This window comes from Lineus longissimus, chromosome 1 (genome assembly GCF_910592395.1).
Source record: "Lineus longissimus chromosome 1, tnLinLong1.2, whole genome shotgun sequence".
NCBI lineage: Eukaryota > Metazoa > Nemertea > Pilidiophora > Heteronemertea > Lineidae > Lineus > Lineus longissimus.
Window position 1 is genome coordinate 8,959,302 of NC_088308.1, and position 19,001 is coordinate 8,978,302.

Genomic DNA, 19,001 nt, shown 5'->3' on the forward strand with positions numbered 1-19,001 from the left:
GAGTTTGGGTTGGTTCCGTGAACTCATGAAGGAGAGCAACGCAGCCGATTCAAACTCAGCATGGCTGAGTACTCGACATGGCTGGATACTCGGCATTACCGAGTACTCCGCATGGCTGGATACTCAGTGTGGCTGAGAACTCAGCATGGCGCGATACTTGGTGTGGCTGAGTACTTGGTATGGTCAGATGAATTGTACATTGTGCCTGGCAATGAATGAGATCTTTTGAAGACTCCATTACAATGTAACTTTTAGTCACCTGACGAAATGCCACATCAGACTCCCAAGCATCTACTAATTGTATCAAACAGCCACTGGCTAACATTACAATGGTAGGGCCACGCACACCTGTATTCACGGCCGTCACAAGTTAAAAGATCGACAACTTACTGTGTACGAGACACGGAGGGAGGTGTCCATGAGGAGTTGATTTGGGTTGACGTAGACCGAACCGTTACGGGCGTTGATGCGGAAGAGGTCCTTGATCTGTTGCGTGCGTGGATCGGAGCGGTCGATATTGATCTCGTACTTCAGTTGACCGCTACGAACCTACAACGACAGACCAAAATATGGATTTAGATATATGATGTTCAATTGCTATGGACGGAAAGAAGGAACTAAGGAGGAATAAAGATCACCACAAATGTCTTGAAAAGTTGATAACATTTTTTAATTACGCAGTGCTGCTGAGTCGAATGCTGCACCATACAAACATAAAAGTAAACTGTACTTTGTCGCAGGTCAGTCTCCCACACAATGTGAACCTACCCAGTTTAGGTGGTTGAAAATTTTTACATCAGGTAACTTTAAAAAAGGGATTTTCTTTAAATATTACTAGCACAAAAGTATAACACCTGTTTACGGAACATCACGAAACTTACATTAGATGGATCTTGATCTGTTGCTGCGAACGTGAAGAAGGGGGTAAGAGAATTCTGCACTGCCAGGATTGTGGTGGTAGCCTGCCCAGTGGTACAGATGGGCGGGTGCTCATTCCAGATGATACGCATTTCACCCGTGCATTCGTTACCAACGAGTGCAACTGCGGTGCTCACACGGATTCTAAGCTGAAAAAGAAAGATACAGTTATTCAAATGTTTAGTTTTTTTTCCTTTCTATAATTTCTATTGGCCTTTCGCCAACCTAACTGGCCCTTTCACCATGGCGCCACGCTCTGTGCCCGCCGGTTGCGACCGCTGCAGTGGACTGGATCGTGGACCAGGCGCATTTTATCTTGAGAATCTGTTGATGTAATTGTATATGATATTTCTTCGTTGCAGAGGTTTCTCAAATCAGTTTTTTAAAAGGTTTTAAATGACAGGTCTACCACTGAGAGGTAAGTGCTTCACGTTTTCCCTAACCTTAACCAGAAATCTGTAGAAATTAAGGATTTCACATACTGTAATACACCTTGTCATTTTAGGCCAGTTGGAAGTACCCAGTATCACTAGCCGAACCTCAAGTCCACACTTTTCGGTAACAAGTTGGATGCCCTTACACTGTGCCGACACGCTTCCCTAAAAAACTTACGACAAATCTTGAAGCGATGTTCTCTGTAAGCGACTTGATGAGTTTGATTTCTCCCGTGCGCGAATCAATGCTCAAGAACTGCTTAGCTTGAGCTTCACCCTCCAGAGTGAAGATGGTCGGATTCTGCTTGTCTTGATTGGTGGCTTGAACAGTCGCCAGGACTTTAGTTGTATCCTTGGAGTAGCCATTCATGGTTATTTCCACCGGGCGCCCACAGATTGGTGCGGCTTGTCCTTTGGTGACTTGGATGCTTACAGACACCTGACTAGTCAAAGGGAAGTTTCCCTTGTCGATTGCGTAAACTGCTAGCTGGAAGTGAAATAAATCGCCGACATCAGGATTAGAAATTCATATTTTCATAGAATCAAAAATTTGCTTTATGAGCAAATGCAGTGCTTTATGAGCAAATGCAACAGTGCTTGAGCAAATGCAGTGCTTTATGAGACTGTAACTTTTTGTCATGTTTATGAGCAAATGCAGCTCTTTTTGAGCAAATGCACTGCTTTATGAGCAAATGCACTGCTTTATGAGCAAATGCAGTTGTTTATGGGCAAATGCAGCTTTTTATCTGGAATTGGAAAATACAATGCACCAATAAACCAATGAGCACAGTTTACATTACAATTATTGGATAACTTTTTTTGAGCCAACAGTATTTTACTTACTCGGTACAACTTGGCTGGTTCGTTAAGCATTGTTTTCTTGAATGAGATTGTGCCATCGTCTGAGTTGATTTGGAAGAATTGATCTGCTGGTCGAATCGCGTACCCAAACTGTCCGTTAGGCGATGCCTGCAACATGGAGAAAGGTGTTTTATACCACTCGAGCCCCAGCAAGTGAAAAAACAAGCTTGGATTTAAGGAATTGTTTAATGTTGATACCGAACTGGCGTTATTGGTTGTCTCACCTAAACCACAAGGGTGGAGCTTAACCTCTTGAATCCCGGTGACCAACCAGTCGGTCATTTTGAAATAACGTTTTTTCCCAAATGACCGACAGGTCGGTCTCAGTGATATTTTTATTCCCTTGAGCTATGACGCTAGTTTATTGCTTGTTTTAGCGTGTTTGATGTACAGTAGGGTCAGTTAGAGCATGCCTGGGTAGATGGCGCCTCGGTACTGGACTTTGGCGGTTGTAGGCGGGCGCTATACATCGTGAAAGTCAGACCCAATTTCGCAACCACGTGACCACCCTGGGATTCTGGGATTTTCAAGTTTTGGGATTCAAGACGTTAATTGCAGACCAAAACTGAGGACAATTATCATCAACCTACCTTATCATCAGCATCGGTTGCGGTGACCTTTACGATTTCTTGGCCGACCGGGTGACTGTCTGGGACTGTCTTGAAGTATGTTGTTGGGCTGAAGACAGGTCTGTGGGTGTTCTTCAACAGTTGGAAATCAACACTAGCTGAGGTGCATTTGGCTGGAGATCCCTTATCACAGGCTTGGATGTGGAACTGTGAAACGATAATTCGAAACAATTCAGAGGCGACTTTCCCGGAACATTTGCCAAATTACATGCATATTATCTTTCTATAATGTGAAAAATTCTCGAAAAATATAATTTTTCCAAAAGCACTACTTTGGTGGATCATGAAATTACTCTAGAAGTTGAAAGGTTTGTGAAATCTGCCAAAAGTTGGCAGTCAGACGTATCATACATTAGTTAATCGAGATACTGTTAATGCAAAACTTTCACGGCATTTCATTCTGGCGAGAGGAAAAAAATTTAAGAAAAAAATTCTGAGATTTTTATTTTTCATGAATCAAGGTTGGTCATGTGAGCTTAATCCAACAAAATAAAAGGCTCACAAAAATTAAGCAGTAAGCAGTTTCATACTGGATGTATAAAGTGATAACAATAATAATGATAATATTGAGTTCTTATATAGCGCTTTTGGGGTACCATATCATTACCCCGGTTTCCACAGGATTCAATCAGGGCACGGCTGTTAGAGAGCATGTTAGCTTATAACATCATGTTGACATGTTGTTCCATGGACATCACTGTACATCAATGCACATGTAACACCATGTCAGCATTAAGTAATATGAACTAACATGCTTTCTAAAAACCGGCCCCAAGGGTGTCAAGGAGCAATACAGCTAGGCACCATATAATGTAAATAAATATCAGCACAATCACATGCACAAAGGCATAAAATATATATCTCGAAAAAAAATTTCTGTGCAAAGAGAGCTGGATAAAACTTGCAATCTGCAGCTAGTAACCTACCTGGAGGATATTCTCGTTTCTTATGGTTGGGTCCGTCAATTTACCTGAGACGGTTATTTCACCTGTGTTTGCGCTGATTGAGAAGTAGTTATGTGCCTTCTGTGGTGAGGTGTTGCGGGCTGAGTAGACCACCTGTCCCTTGGGACCCTAAGTGAGAAAAAGTCATTCAGAACATGTGAGTTGAAGGGATAGCTGTCTCAATCTGGCAAAGTAAGAAACTTATATACTACGTGATTTCGAAGTTTCAGATGAAATATTTGACATTTTGTCCAAGTTTTATTTTCTATGCGAAATCACAAAAATCAGAGTGCCCTTTTTTTCGTGAAATGAAGTTTCATGTCAAGAATAGTATGGCTATAGTTAAGTCAATTTCGCATCAATCCCATTTATTTTTGAAAGCAGTCCTACCAAAGCTACAGTCCAAATAACAATTGACATCCATCCTGCTTCGCGTCAGTGGCACGCAACGTACGCGCGAGTTGCGTACCAATGACGAACCAGTACCTCTCTATAGTTTGCGTGCATTAGGCGCGACCTGCGCACTGGGTAGCACGTCAATGACGTGATTTACAGATTGTCAATTGCGATTAGGACTGTAACACTTTGACAATTGACCTCCCAACTCACCTTATCCGTGTCATTAGCATAGACTTTAAACGCTAACGTTCCGGGTTTGGCATTCTCTGATAAGTTTACCACGCGGTAAATATTTGTCCGTTGATTGGTCGACAGGTCCCAGAAGACAGGGGCATTTTCATTCACATTCACGTTGACAATCAATGTTGTCACAATAAACACAGCAGGATTGTCTGTATTCCACGCCTTAAGTCCGATCTCGTACTTGATGTCTGGACGTGTGGCTAGATCCGTCTTGGTGGTGATCTGGGCAGTGGCTGGGTCGATATTGAACAAATCGCTGATGGGCTGAAAGCTGGTGATGCTGTAACGGATGGCCCCCTGTAAAAAAAAACACGATAACTTTATAAAGGCAGATTTTTCGTTGCTGTTTCTAAGTTGAAAAAAAGATAAAAAAACACCCTGCACCTAACAGATACTGCAAGAAATGAAGAATTAATAAAGACTTGTCTTTATTAGTCTTTATAGTCTTTATAAATTCTTGATGAAACATATCCTGAATAGGTCAGTCATCAGCTGTAAAGCTTCTTCTTGTAAGAGCGGAATGGCCTTTTATGGCATCCCGAAAGGACTCTTAGGATTAGGGATTCAGGGAAAAATCAGAATGGAGGTGATGTTGGGAAATGAGATTTGCAAAATATGACAACTGGGAATCCGGATTTTTGTCTGACTAACCAAATTGGGATGGATTTTTTGGCGCTGTTTCTATTTTCAATAGAAAAGTTCACAAACCCCCTCGACCGGACGTGTACTTCATGAAACATATTCTAAAAGCATGATTTGATACATTTGTAAATAACTTTCATTTTCCAAGCAGAAACGCATATTTTTGCCTTAAAGAAGTATAAAATTACGTGGCGCATACTTGGACAAGAGTTCATGTACTGTTAGCAAGCGCATTGTTAGCAGGATATGTGATTTGGCTTAAATCACTATCAGGTACCATGATGTGGGCTGGAACATCGGGTCAGACACTACATATTCCCCTCTCTTGTATCACTTGCTCCACTTGGATGTTGAAGGATTTGCTAGATGGTGTGCACGTACGCTCAGACATACTATCAAACCCCCAAAAAGTAAATAAATCAGACACGAACAGGCACATATCTTGCAAATCTTGCATACACATGGTCCAAAATAGTCATTTTTGGGCCTATCTAGAAAATTCAAAATTCTATAGAAAGCCGTGAAATAGATATTGCCATTCCCGATGAACTTGAAACTTTTTCAAAAGAATTTTTCCATTTCTCAAGAGTTGAAAACTAAATATCCTTCCGAATTCGGACTGTCACGTAATCCGTCTTCTTTACTTACCTTTCTACTTGTAGTGTCCTTTGCCTCTACAGTTATGACCGTGGTACCGACCGGATCGTTTTCACTAATTGTCCTTACGTAGGGAAGTAATTGCCAAAGGAGGGTGTGCACATCATCATGGAGAATGATGATCTCCACATCTGACTCAACGGTCCGTTGTGGTGTGGCAACATCAAGAGCCATCACTTTGAACTGGAATGAGAATTGCAAAATGTTGCTGGTATGTTGAGAAATCGGAGGCCAAAAATAGGCGCCTTGTTTAAGTTTCATCAAAATGCCTAGTTCTGCAACAAGAGCAGTGTCCTAAAAGAGAAGGGGACATCCACCTAGATTTGAGTTTAGCATCCTCCTTGCACATGACTGAACTCTTATTACTGATGACGTCGTTCTCTCCCCGCTTGAATCGGCCACGAATGCCTCCAAATGTCCCTAACTAGGCCATTTGATTATTGAAAGACTATTAGGCCCTCTAGTCATGCGAAAGTTTGTGACATGGTTAAAATGATATATTTAAACATTTTGGTTGAAAGCGTTTTGTTTTAAATGACATGGTTTGTAGTTTTTTTCCGCAATGTGAGTACGTTTAATTTGCGCTTGTGGCCATTTTCAATCCGATCGATTGCAATGGATAATAATGTAAAGTGACTTATACAACATGAATGGCAGAGCAAAAACATGCTTCAAAATTATTTCCGCAATGGAGAATGGTGAGTTAGGTGCTGCAAAAGAAGGTCCCTATCACGCAGCTTAGAAAAAAACAAAAAACTTGGGACACGAAATGACTGAAAATTTCACAAACAAGACTTTGTTTTAACAAATGCTGAAGCTGCATTATTACCGGTACCTACCGTAAACGACGTTATAGATCTCACTTCGACCAAGCTTTTCCTGAGTTTTATCTCACCGCTGAACTGGTCGATGTATAAGTAGCTGCTAATGACTGCTGGTGGTCCTGGGGAGAACTGGTATCGGACTTGATCCTGCAGGTAAAAATACCAGTACAGTAGAACCTCTCTATTAAGGACACCTTCGGGACTAGCAAGTGCTGTCCATAATATGGAACACGCTAAATATTTAAGGGCATGTGCCATTTGCATGCCTGAAATTTCGCTACTTAAAAGTACATGAAATGATCACCTTACCTTATCTTTTGTATCAGTGGCAAATACTGTTAGGATCGTGTCACCCACGGGGAAAGTAGCGTTGATGGTCTTCTTGTAATTGTTGGAGGAAAACACTGGAGCGTTTGGATTGCGGTTGACGTAGACGTATCCAGTGGTGAATGCCTTGTTCTTAGGCCATGCTGTATCGTACGCCGCAAGGTCCAACTGAAATTTATAGACATTGTGTTAAAGGGGTACACCGTTCGTAATTACTTGTGGTCCAGTTAAGAATTCCACCAATACACAATGCCGCAGTGCAGTTATTGTGAATACAAATTTGTTTAAACTTGGTATTCATAGTATTTGTATATCAGTCTACACAACGGGAATGTCGAAATTTATATTATATTTAGAATGTATTTTTGAAATTAGACATTTTTAAATTCAATTACAAATTCAACATTTTTAACCACCGGCGTAGGCCTTTAAGGCTGAGGGAATGAAAGTCATAGAAGACCATCCTCCTCCCCAGGGTTTTGAAGCATGAGCCAAACATTTTCATTATTTTGATAAAAACACTCATTTTTTGGCGATAGATATTTTTCATTCAAATTGCAAATCAGGTGACCCATATGTGTCTAAAGAAACAGAGTAAAAATGATATAGGGTGAGGCCATATACTGTATAACCCCAAATAATGAATTCTTAAAGGGGCCTCATGATCATTGGACCAAGACAGATGTCCGACTCAAAATAACTTCACACGCTGTGTTCACTGTTGTGTTTTTTGACAAGGGATTTGGATATATTTTCAAAATGAAAAATGAAAAAAGCGTCATTCATTTTTCAAATTACGTGTTCGTTTTCGATAGACAATGGGTGCGCGGCCTCAAATTAAGTGACAGTCATCACATCACGTTCTCAGTTGGCCTTTAATTCGATTTTGGAGTAATTAATCAACTGGTCTTAGATGGGTGAAACTTGAGTACCGGTATGTGCGAGTGGCTTTTACCTTATAGAACTTTGTAGGATCATTCATCACGCTCTTGCCCAATGAAATCTGTCCACTGGTTCGATTGATGTTGAAGTAGTTGGAATATCCAAAGGGGTCTTTCAGTATCTCGTAATTGATCGTACTTCCTGGGTCGACGTCAGTAGCTGATGCCTTCATCACAGGTGCATTTACGGCATGGTTTTCATTGATGGTCACATTTAGGACCGGGAAGTTGAGGAAACGCGGCATGTTCATGTCTCGCTTAACATTGATTGTGACTGTCGCTGTGGCAACCTTTCTTGGTGTGCCCTCGTCCTTCGCACACACGATGAACTGTAAAAAAGACGCAACCAGATGTAAATTTTTTTATTAATCAACAAAAAAACACAACCGGGAACACTCTCTTTTTTTCCACCATTTTCTTATCGTTAGGTGATATATTCAAGACACCCCCAAAAAAATTACTGTAACTTTAACAAAACCGAAATTGTCACACAAATTTTATTTTCGTGTACTATAAACCTTTCTTCTGTATTTCTATCAAATGCTTTTTGTGATTTGCATTTTCGCAAATCTAGGTTATTCAAAGAATCTGTTAAATTAATGCCTGCAAAATTTCAGCAGCTTGCAATATCAAAGTGAAGTTGGGATGCCTATGAAGCCAGCACCTTGGAAATCACTTGCTTAGTGTTCAGTTCCTGCATGACCTTGCTGCGTGACCTTGCTGCATGACCTTGCTGCGTGACCTTGCTGCATGACCTTGCTGCCTGACCCATGTGACCTGACATGTAATACCTCACCTCCAGGTGATGCCGGAATCAATGTTATTCCTCAGCGTGAGAAAATTTTCAGAAATGGCGTCTACATGTAACTTGAGTTTGAGTGCATGCAAAAGTATTCTAATGGGTCTGATTCAGACAAAATTGCCCTGCAATCACAGTCACTTACTTTGAACTGATTCACAGACTTGTCTGGGGCCAAGTTCTTGATGAGGATGATCTTGGCACTGTCTGGATTGACCACAAAGTATGCCACGGAATTGTCAGTCGTTTGGCCGCAGTAGTTGTACGTAATCTTGTCCTGTGAGAAGAGGAGATTGTGAATGTCGTCATGGCATTGTGTATTAGTGGATTTCTATTTAACTGGACCACAAGTAATTACGAACGGCGTACCTCTTTAAGAACTGACAAGCAAAACGTATTTATACAGGAAGAAGGTAAAGATGGAAATGACAGGCTGGGCTTGGACTTGCAGAAGACATAATCACTTGAGCCAATAAACTCAATTGGTGCCTAACCGTAGTGGCACGTCAAACACGCTCAACCTGCCTTGGAGGAGGAATACTCCCTGGACAACAATTACCTCCAAGTGGAATATCAATATAAAAATGTTTGTAATTAAGTTCAATCAAATATATCACTAGATAACTGTAACTCAACCTCTGAAGTCCGAAAGGGAGACTGAAGAGTGCCCTGGTGAGAAGGAGTGCATACACTGTATGCTGGCGTATTTTCAGTGGGTCGGAAGGGGTGTTGGCAGGGTTGCAGGGTTGTTTGCAGGGTTGCAGGGGTGTTTGCAGCCCCCTTTGCTCTATGATGGGGGTAACCACTCCATTCTATCTGCGACTTAGTCTTAAGTTTCTCCGCACCAGGGATATAATAGCCTTGAGGTTAAACTTGCCACTTACATTCTTATCCTTGTCGGTCGCCCTGACATTGACCGACAATGTGTTGCCAATGGGTAGGTCTTCGTTAACCTCTGTGGTATATTGATTATTAGGTTGAAATTCAGGTCCGTTCAGGTTGCGTTGCACCGTGATATCCACCCTGGCAGTGGAGCAGGCATTGTTCGGGTCGAGTGTGTTGCAAGCAGCAACATTCAACTGCAAGATTGAACATTATGAAATATTAGCATGACTTCTTTAATACAAAATCTTGAAAATGAAGATTTTTGGGCTTTTTTCCTGAATTTTGCCAAAAACCTGAGAAAGACAGCGTTTGTTTTGAATTTTGTACCAGTTTTCTCAATAAATCGATCAATATTTCATTTCCACAATGTCTTCTTGCTTTGTTTTTGTTTTGTCATATTAACAAGAATGATGGCCAGTAGTGACATCTTTCGTTTTCTGGAATAAACACCAAAAGACGAGATATCTCGTCATCGGCAGGTAGCATTTCTTTTCAAAAGACGAGATATCTCGTCTTCGGCAGGCAAAGAGTTAAGGAACTAATGCAAATGTCTTACCCGGTATTCTGTGCGTCTGGTCGGGTCATCACGGAGATCCTTCTTAACCTTGACCTCACAGGTAGTGGGAATGACCAAGAAGTAATCAGGCGCTGTCTTCTCTCCAGAAACACGACATGTGACAGTGCCCTGCAAGCGACAAGAAAAATTATTTCAGACATTTTTAATTGCGCATGGAATGAGACCAATAGGTCCTTCACCTTGTAAACATAGATGTACTACAGTGGACCCTGTTCTTTTACATGTCAGGTTTACTGAAAAATCACAGGACAGACAGAAACCTTCTTCGTGGGAAAAATATATTGTACGTTTTTTGTCCCAAAATACTGTTTCGGAAGAATGGGTTTTTTCTGATATCTTTGGTGTAAAAACAAACTGATTTCAAACAACATTCTAATATATTTTGTTTCAATGCTCAATGCAAGTTAAAACAGGGTTTCAAAATTGTGCGGGGGGGGGGGGGAAATTCGTGGGACAGAGTGGGAAATGAGAAACATAGAATTAAACTGCCTATAAAAAGTAAAGAAAGTAGCGATGCTGCATTCATTTAAACGTTACAATCAGTGCGAAAGGGGAATTTGTGGGACAGAGCGGGAAATGAGAAACATAGAATTAAACTGCCTAAGAAAAGTCGCCAATAGGGTCTCTCCTTTCTGAAAGTACGTCAAAACTATTCATACTCGTACAAGGTATATACATGTATTTAGGGGTGAATCAGACTTGACTCGGTGCCCTTATTCTGCATATTAGTCACCCGAGGGTAGCCAATTTAACCCTGCTGCTCCTAGCTGCCTATAGTCCCCCTTTAATAGTAGGTTTGATGTAAATTAATGCCAGGTTTCTGTGACAGCTTTTAGAGTATTTCACTGATTTTAAAACTTTACTCATCTCCAAAAAAATACGGCAAAAGGTGAAATAGTCAAATTGTGAATAGTGAAACCGTTTGGTCTAAATTCTAATTTTGAAAAATATATCAAAAGCCCCTCTAAAGGCGTCCTATTTGTCACTGCAGTTGACATTCTATATCAAATTCATGCGATTATAAGTGTTTTACATGTAAGTGGATAGTGTACATTGTAAGTGTTTGTACACGTAAGTGTATAGTGTAAGTGTTATGGGATGCCCCTCCACAACAGAAGTACATAGAACAACAATAGTCAAGATAGTGTGACATACAGCTAGTACAGTTCAGGGTCATTCTAGTTACCGACCAAAGCTGACCTGTACCCCGACGATCAGTTTTTATCTACAAACAATTGCCAAACTTCAATGACCTGATAACCAAGTCATATATCATTTTAATTTGGCAACCTGCTTTGAACTCTTTTGGTTGAATTTAGATTTACAAAATTCTTACTTCCCTGCAAACAAATATTATGAATTTTGCAGGTGTCTTTAAAATCAGCATTTTGCAGGTGTTAAGAACAAAATCATCTTCTTTCTGGTGATAAAATTTTCACGATTATGTAAAAAACCAACATCGGATTTAGTCTGTTATGGTCGGTAATTAATGAGACCGCAAGTATATTACATTATTTGCAGGATAAATGTAATTCTCATGGCTATATATGAGTACTAAATGACATTCTGGGAAATTTCTTTAAATGTTCAGATTTTTTCTTATCAAACTGCAAGAATGTTTGTCCCTCATTTGGTAACAAATAAATCTAAACTTCTAAAATTGTTTGGAAAAATGCTGAATTTGCCAAAAAACACCCAATAAAAGGCATCTTTCATTTATTTCATTCCTTGTCCTTAGGTACCGTATATAATTCACTCGTTCAAAAATTTGAACTGAAATTTGAAAATTTCCAAATTACTGAATATAAATAAATTTCAACAATGCCAATGCCTGATATACAAATCCTATGATTTTCAAGTTTCAGGTAATTTTGTGGACCGAATAACTGCACTCCGGCAATGTTTGTCTCTTACCCCTCTGAACCACAAAGAAACACATGCACAATGAACATGATTACAGCAGCAGATTAGTGTCATAAAAAATAAAATATTATCTCGTTATTACGAGATCTTTTCTCGTTATTACGCGATGTTATCTCATTATTACGAGATCTTTTCTCGTTATTACGTGATCTTTTCTCGTTATTACGCGATCTTTTCTCGTTATTACGAGATGTTATTTTTTATGGCACTAATCTGCTGCCGTACATGATGGCGTAGGTCTTTAAGATTTGCTAAATTCACCAAAAGGCAATAATTTCACAAAGGTAAATATTTCCCTAAAATTTTCCCAGAATGCCATAACTCATTGTATCAATGGTTCAATGATGAAGCGCAGAATGAAATGATAGGAACGAAATGGTTGAAATGAAATGAAATGAAGAAGACCCATCGAAATAGGAAGTAACGAAATTCAGAACGACGCAATCACGGCAATGTCCTGACCAACTGTGCAAAATAGATTTATAGAAAGACTGAGATATGTTTCAGTGACACCGATATCAACATTTTGACTTATATTCAGACGAGTCCATATTCATTTTGAAGATTTCATTTCATTTCATTTCTTTTCATTCCGCTTTTCATCAGTAAATGAACTATACTGTAGACACCAAATTTCCGCACCTCTTTATTTTTGTGATTTGCGATATTTCATGATTTTTTTTTGTGGAAAGATTGTGAAATTTCTTTCAGTTGTCAATCAAAAAATATTTCTATTCTAGCGATTTTCATTTTTGCCAATCGAGATTACTTGCAAATCCGCAAAAAATTAAAACATCTGTAAAAATTTGGCAGATTACAGTATAAAAACATGATAAAATTATGTCCATTAACGCTACCCTTACCACGCTTCTGCGCTCTATTACATGAGTCATTGATCGTTTCTTCCTCTGCAAAAAGTATCATTAAAAAAATAAAGCCCACATAAAAACTATATTGGTGCTATACCAAGTCAAGCTGAACTTGCCATGGTAAGCCTACATCCGGCACTAGGGCTGGAAGGGAAAGGGTCTCAGTGTTCATCCATGTTAAACATAGAAGAAACTCTGCCCAGACAATATACAGTTATTTGGGTATGTTGCAGGATAGACTTGTACAATTATTTGGGTATGTTGCAGGATACACACGTAGAATTATTTGGGTACGTTGCAGGATACACACGTACAATTATTTGGGTACGTTGCAGGATAAAAATATGTACAATTATTTGGAAATGTTGCAGGATACACACGTACAATTATTTGGGTACGTTGCAGGATACACACGTACGATTATTTGGGTATGTTGCAGGATACACACGTACAATTATTTGGGTACGTTGCAGGATACACACGTACAATTATTTGAGTACGTTGCAGGATACACACGTACAATTATTTGGGTATGTTGCAGGATACACACGTACAATTATTTGGGTACATTGCAGGATAAAAATATGTACAATTATTTGGAAATGTTGCAGGATACACACGTACAATTATTTGGGTATGGTGAGTGTGCTGCAGGACACACATTTTACTATTTGGGTATGTTGCAGGATACACATATTATTATTTGGTTATGTTGCAGGATAGAAATGTACATTTATTTGGGTCTGTTGCAGAATAGACACATATTTTTATTTGGGTATGTTGCAGGATCGGGTATTTTGCAGGATTGGGTATGTTGCAGGATTGGGTATGTTGCTGGATTGGGTATGTTGCAGGATAGACATTTTCCATAAAAAGCATAAAATAAAAATGAGAACTAACCTTGCCAGGTGGCAACGTGGCATCAATCTTCTCAATAGCCCTGCTGTTGACAGCTTCTGTTTCAGGGATAGTGACAGTGTAGATAGCATTCTTTAGCGATGGTGGGATGATCGCATTTGAAGTGACAGTCACAGAAAGAGTGGCGGTGTCCGTCTTAGCTTTTGGATAAGCATTGTCCGTCACAGAGAGGCCGCACTGAAATGATTTGACAATATTAAGGTTACTTCACACGTTGCAGTGATCAAGAGACAGCGGAATTGGAGCTCATCAACTTTTTTCATTTTTTCTTTTTTCTATGTCTGTACATGTTCTATTGAATTTTATAGTGTAAAATCACAAAATATCTGCATACAATGGCCCAATAAGTGTACAATGTATGCTTCGTGTGTACATTGTATGTGTACAAGTTTGCATTCCTGCTTTTTCTCCGAGGTATGCCAACGTCCTTGCCAAGTGGATATGTCTTCGATATGGGTTTTTGAGATTATCATTCAAATGACTCACCGCGAAAGACGTCGGTGCTCCGGCGGTTGTGAGCAGCTTCTTGAGTTTAATGAGACCAGTCGTGGAGTCGATGAAGAGGTACTCCTTACAGGCGGGGCTCCCAGTCATGCTGTATGCGAGAACATCCTGAAATCGCGACGTGGATGAAATAAATGGAGCTCGATTGGATAACAGAATTTGAGTGATGTGTTATCCCCTTACACGAACAGAGGGATTTGGCAGTGAACCGTACCCCTGGCCAACAGCCAGTATAGATGGCATTTAGGCGGCAATTTGGAAATAACTAGTTTATTCTTAAAATTCACGTGTGACTATATTGACACGTACCTCTAACTCACGAAGCGTGACCTCTATGTAAACCTGACCCGAGTTACATTATTTATCGTTGAGTTTCATCATATTTTTGTCGAGTTTCATCACATTTTTGTCTTGTTTCATCATATTTTCGGTGATTTTCATCATATTTTTGTCTCTCTCCTCACCTTTTTATCAAGATCGGTCGCAGTAGGACTAGCAATGTCACCGCCAAGAGGAAGCTGTGTGGACACTTGTTTGCTATATGCCTTTGGATTGAAGATTGGTCCATTCACGTTGCGGTTGATGTTGAACGTTAAGTTAGCGTATGCAGGGTTATTTGGGTAGGCGGAGTTGTAGGCTTTCAATCCGAGCTGAAATAAACAGGAATACGTCACCAAGAGTTGTCAAGACCCTCTGTGCCAAGGCTGATAGATTTTTCCCTTTGTAATGATGATTAATAGAGATACCAAGGTTATTTAGATGATTTGATTAAAATGGCTTGGTCAGACCTCAAATTATGTTCAAAACCCTTGGCTGCCATGAGTTTTGGTTTGAATTTTTGGTCTTGATTAGGCAACCAAGGACCACAAGTTTAGTATTAATTCCAAACCAAGAGAGAAAGATCGATGTGGCCATTCAATGTAAAACGACTTGCTAACACCTTAATACCACTAGACCACGTAACCCTCAAGTGACTTGCAAACCAGCAACTTTTGATGCCATGAATGGCAATCATGAACGCATGAAAAGAAAAGTCTCGTTTGCCACAGTCATCTGAGGTGCCGCAAGAATCAGTGATTGCTGCAACCTACAATCAATATCATACTCGGCTATTGCTGGTTTCATCACTCATCACAGCAACAATTGTCACATGTCGCTGTGACGAAAATCACTTGTTTGCGTCGATCTTTAAGTGGTTGAAGCATTAATTTTTACTCACAATGTACTGGAGTGTCCTCTCCTCTAGGACGCTGTTCGTCAGGACAGCACCTGAATTTGGCCGGTTAAGACCAAAATATGCTGGAGCTGCCATGAAACCAATTGGCTCCACCACAAGTGTACCCTGAAATTAACACATGAAGATTTCATTTCAAAACAAAACAAAACGATCGATCGATATCGATCGATCAATCAATCAATCAATCAAGTCAAAGTATTTTTTAGACTCGGCCAGTAAGCAAAGGTTTAAGAAACTTACAACAGAATTAGTATCCGAAACGGTGTACGTAATCAATTGTCTCCCAGTTCTAGGCAGTTCGTTTTCATTGACGGTGGTGACATAATTTGCCATGTTGGTGAATTGCGGTGGTCCCTGATCCCGCAACACGGCCACATTGATGGTCGCGGTGACGGTCTTCTCCGGCGTTCCTAGGTCACTGACTTCAACGTTGAACGAGTACTTGTTTAGCGGTGGATTGGACTTCTTCAAATAGACCAAACCTTCCTGCCAACCTGGTGATGTATTGTCACGAACGACGGCAAAATATGCGAGCGTGGCTGCCGGGGCTCCTTTGATGGTGTACACCAAAGATGGCTGGAAAAAACAAGTGGGAAGAATGATAATTTTTTAGCACAAGTATGCTTATGATGTTGTGGGGCGGACATTCTCTTTTCACACAATGCAAGAACAATACAAGATAGGGAAACAACTGCAATTTTCTGCATATGACACAGTAAATTTTGTACCAAGATGGCCGCTGGTCTGACGTTACCCTTTTAAACATTGCATTGACTTACCCCATCCGTAAAGGTCGCATTCAAATCAACTATTTTCGTCAGTGGTTTATCACTGTCCCTAATTGTCTCGTCGTATGTCAGTTTGTTGAGTCCAGGAGCAAGCGGGTTGCGATTGACATTGATCGTCACCTTGGACAGACCGGTATTTTTGGGGTAGGCGGTATAGTATGCTTCGACATTCAGCTGGAAAGGTATGAATGTGACTATTAATGATACAATTCTATAAGCTTCTTACAATTTCCTTACATATTTTACGAAATGAATGAAACAGTTGCTGTGCAATGAAGAAGCACTAGCGAAACCACAGGACTTAGAAAAGGAAGCAGTAGGCCTAACTGAGATTTTATGAGGAATTGTAATTAACTAGGGTTAAGTGCCTTGCTCCATGGACACAAAAATTAAACAATGGTGATCCTTGCGAGAATCAAACCCATGACCTCCTGATTATGAGCCCGGCACCCTAACCACCACTGACCTCACACAAAAAACTGAAATAACTCACAAATTGATCCAGTAGAACCAATCTATTAAGGATAAGCTTGAGACTGACAAATGTGGTGAGGTGTCCTGTTTACAAAGGTCAAATTGCACCGAAACCACTCATTTGACACCAAAACCAATGTCCCTGAAAGAGAAGGGGTCCTGCTACATCTACACATAGCAGAGGTGTCCGTTAGTGGGTAGGGTCCATACATACCAGATATTGGGCGGGTTTTGATGCGTCCGTCTTGAGATCTTTGAAAAGAAATACTTGGCCAGTGGTCTCATTGACTTTAAAGAAGAGAGGAGCAGGAAAGGTGTCGGTTCGTACCCCGTATTTGATGACTCCCTACAACAAAACAAACACTTGAAACTGAAAAATCCCAAATATTTTTGTTTTTTTGTCAGAAATGAAACAATGACGTGCCCAGTAGTAAACCTTATGATTTCCAGGGGTGGATACAGGATTATGAGAAAGGGGGCGGCGCTGAGCTTAGGGCATATCATGAACGCTATATAGCGTCATTTTTAAGCATTTATCAGAATCGAAAAACCTCATTTTTTTTAAGTTGGTAGAAAATAGGATGGGGTAGAGCAGGGGCGGGTCCAAGGGGCAGCTTTCTATACAAAGAATCAAAAGCTCTGATGCAAAATCATGGAAACCTAGACTGTCAACCTTTTTCAAGCGTAATTGACAGCATTTAACCTCACTTTAAAAAAAATATTCGTCCCTCAAAAATATTACAAACACAAGACCTTTCACTTACCCCTGGGCCGGTTGCCTGCACAGTGACTAATGGATTGTTATCAACAGGGCGACTCTCAGCAATATTGACAATGTAGTTCGATTGACCAAATGTAGGTGCCTTTTTAACAACAATACTCAAGGTTGCTGTTTTTCGGCATGGTACCCCTGTCTTAGGCCTATCAGTGGCCACCACGGTCAACTGGAAAGTAAGAAGTGCAAAATTATCAAGGAGGAACCTGCATCCTGACCAATCATATATAGGTGGCACTGTTGTTTCGACATTTTGCCAAACAACAGCATTACCAACAGCAGAAACAACAAAATAAGACCATGTAATCACGCCGAAAACAACAAATAAGAAAAGAATTTGAATGTAGTACATGTATGTGCAAAATGTGTTTGATGAGGCCATGGGAGTAGCTTATATAGCGTACGCATCGTCAGTTCAACGTATAGTCATATCTTTTAATGATTACTTTGAATGAATCGGAGACCTTCGGAATGTGCGACAGGGTACAAAATACGAGCCTCTTAAAAACGCGTCGGCATCAGTTATCAAATAAGCCAATTAAATTCATACACATGAACTGATGTCCAATTCAAATTGTAACATCTTCTTCAGCGTTATTGGAGGTGATTTTCTCCAGGGAGTATTCCTCCTCTAAGGCGGGATGAGCGTTTTGTGTGCCAATTGGGTTAATTGGCCTAAGTGACTCCGACTTCGGCCAGGCCTAGTGACTTTGGCCAGATGTTGAGTCCACGCAAGCTACTCATGTTTCTCACTTGGTGGGGTCTTTTACCTGCCCTGGCATAGACACCAGAGTACAAGAAACCTTTTAAGTATTTCAAGAGCCAGGAATTTTAGTTCCTGTGGAGGCCACGCTGGTTCATTCAGAAATACAATCCTGGGTTCTCAACGGGATTGGACATGGGCTATGAGGCTCCTTAACTTTTAACAATTCACCTACCGTTGTATCCTGGAAGCTGGAGGTGATTGGTTTGCGTAAGTAAATCACACCGTCATTGCGGCCAACGACACCTGGTCGATTCTGTTGCTCAATCATGAAAAAGGCCCCAATAGCTGGTGTGGGGGCTTCCAGTTGGTAATTAATGGGATCCTGAAAACATTAAAAACATTTGCATCGATGTTTACATTTATAACATTATTTATAACATAGACATTTGTGCTACTCATGCTTCATGCCTATGTAAGGCCTGGCAATTTTTCTCTGTATGTAAGCTTATGTTTCATCCTAAAACAAGATATATCCGTTTTTTCAGAAGAAGAACGAAGAAGGAAGAACAAATGAGAAGAACATAGAAGAAAAACAAAGAAGAAGAACAAAGAAGAAGAAGAACAAAGAACAAAGAACAAGGAAGAAGAACAAAGAAGAAGAACAAAGAACAAAGAAGAAGAACAAAGAACAAAGAACATAGAAGAAGAACAAAGAACAAAGAAGAAC

At 40.3% G+C, this 19,001-nt stretch overlaps 1 protein-coding gene across 2 annotated transcripts in view; it reads right to left on the bottom strand.

The window, feature by feature from the left end:
• Positions 1-19,001, bottom strand: part of LOC135487912 (uncharacterized) — a 144,356-nt gene that overhangs the window by 12,425 nt on the left and 112,930 nt on the right. For both annotated transcript variants that reach the window (XM_064772156.1, XM_064772167.1), the window contains exons 131-153: positions 18,507-18,656; positions 17,558-17,737; positions 17,008-17,139; positions 16,311-16,493; positions 15,772-16,107; positions 15,514-15,636; positions 14,759-14,944; positions 14,277-14,402; positions 13,773-13,967; positions 10,060-10,188; positions 9,503-9,697; positions 8,764-8,895; positions 7,834-8,148; positions 6,861-7,046; positions 6,567-6,698; positions 5,719-5,910; positions 4,396-4,725; positions 3,769-3,915; positions 2,804-2,989; positions 2,196-2,321; positions 1,531-1,839; positions 882-1,067; positions 391-549 (exon numbers count right to left, since the gene is read on the bottom strand). In XM_064772156.1, coding sequence (XP_064628226.1) covers positions 391-549; positions 882-1,067; positions 1,531-1,839; positions 2,196-2,321; positions 2,804-2,989; positions 3,769-3,915; positions 4,396-4,725; positions 5,719-5,910; positions 6,567-6,698; positions 6,861-7,046; positions 7,834-8,148; positions 8,764-8,895; positions 9,503-9,697; positions 10,060-10,188; positions 13,773-13,967; positions 14,277-14,402; positions 14,759-14,944; positions 15,514-15,636; positions 15,772-16,107; positions 16,311-16,493; positions 17,008-17,139; positions 17,558-17,737; positions 18,507-18,656 — 4,335 coding nt within the window. The remainder of the gene's footprint in view (positions 1-390; positions 550-881; positions 1,068-1,530; positions 1,840-2,195; positions 2,322-2,803; positions 2,990-3,768; positions 3,916-4,395; positions 4,726-5,718; positions 5,911-6,566; positions 6,699-6,860; positions 7,047-7,833; positions 8,149-8,763; positions 8,896-9,502; positions 9,698-10,059; positions 10,189-13,772; positions 13,968-14,276; positions 14,403-14,758; positions 14,945-15,513; positions 15,637-15,771; positions 16,108-16,310; positions 16,494-17,007; positions 17,140-17,557; positions 17,738-18,506; positions 18,657-19,001) is intronic.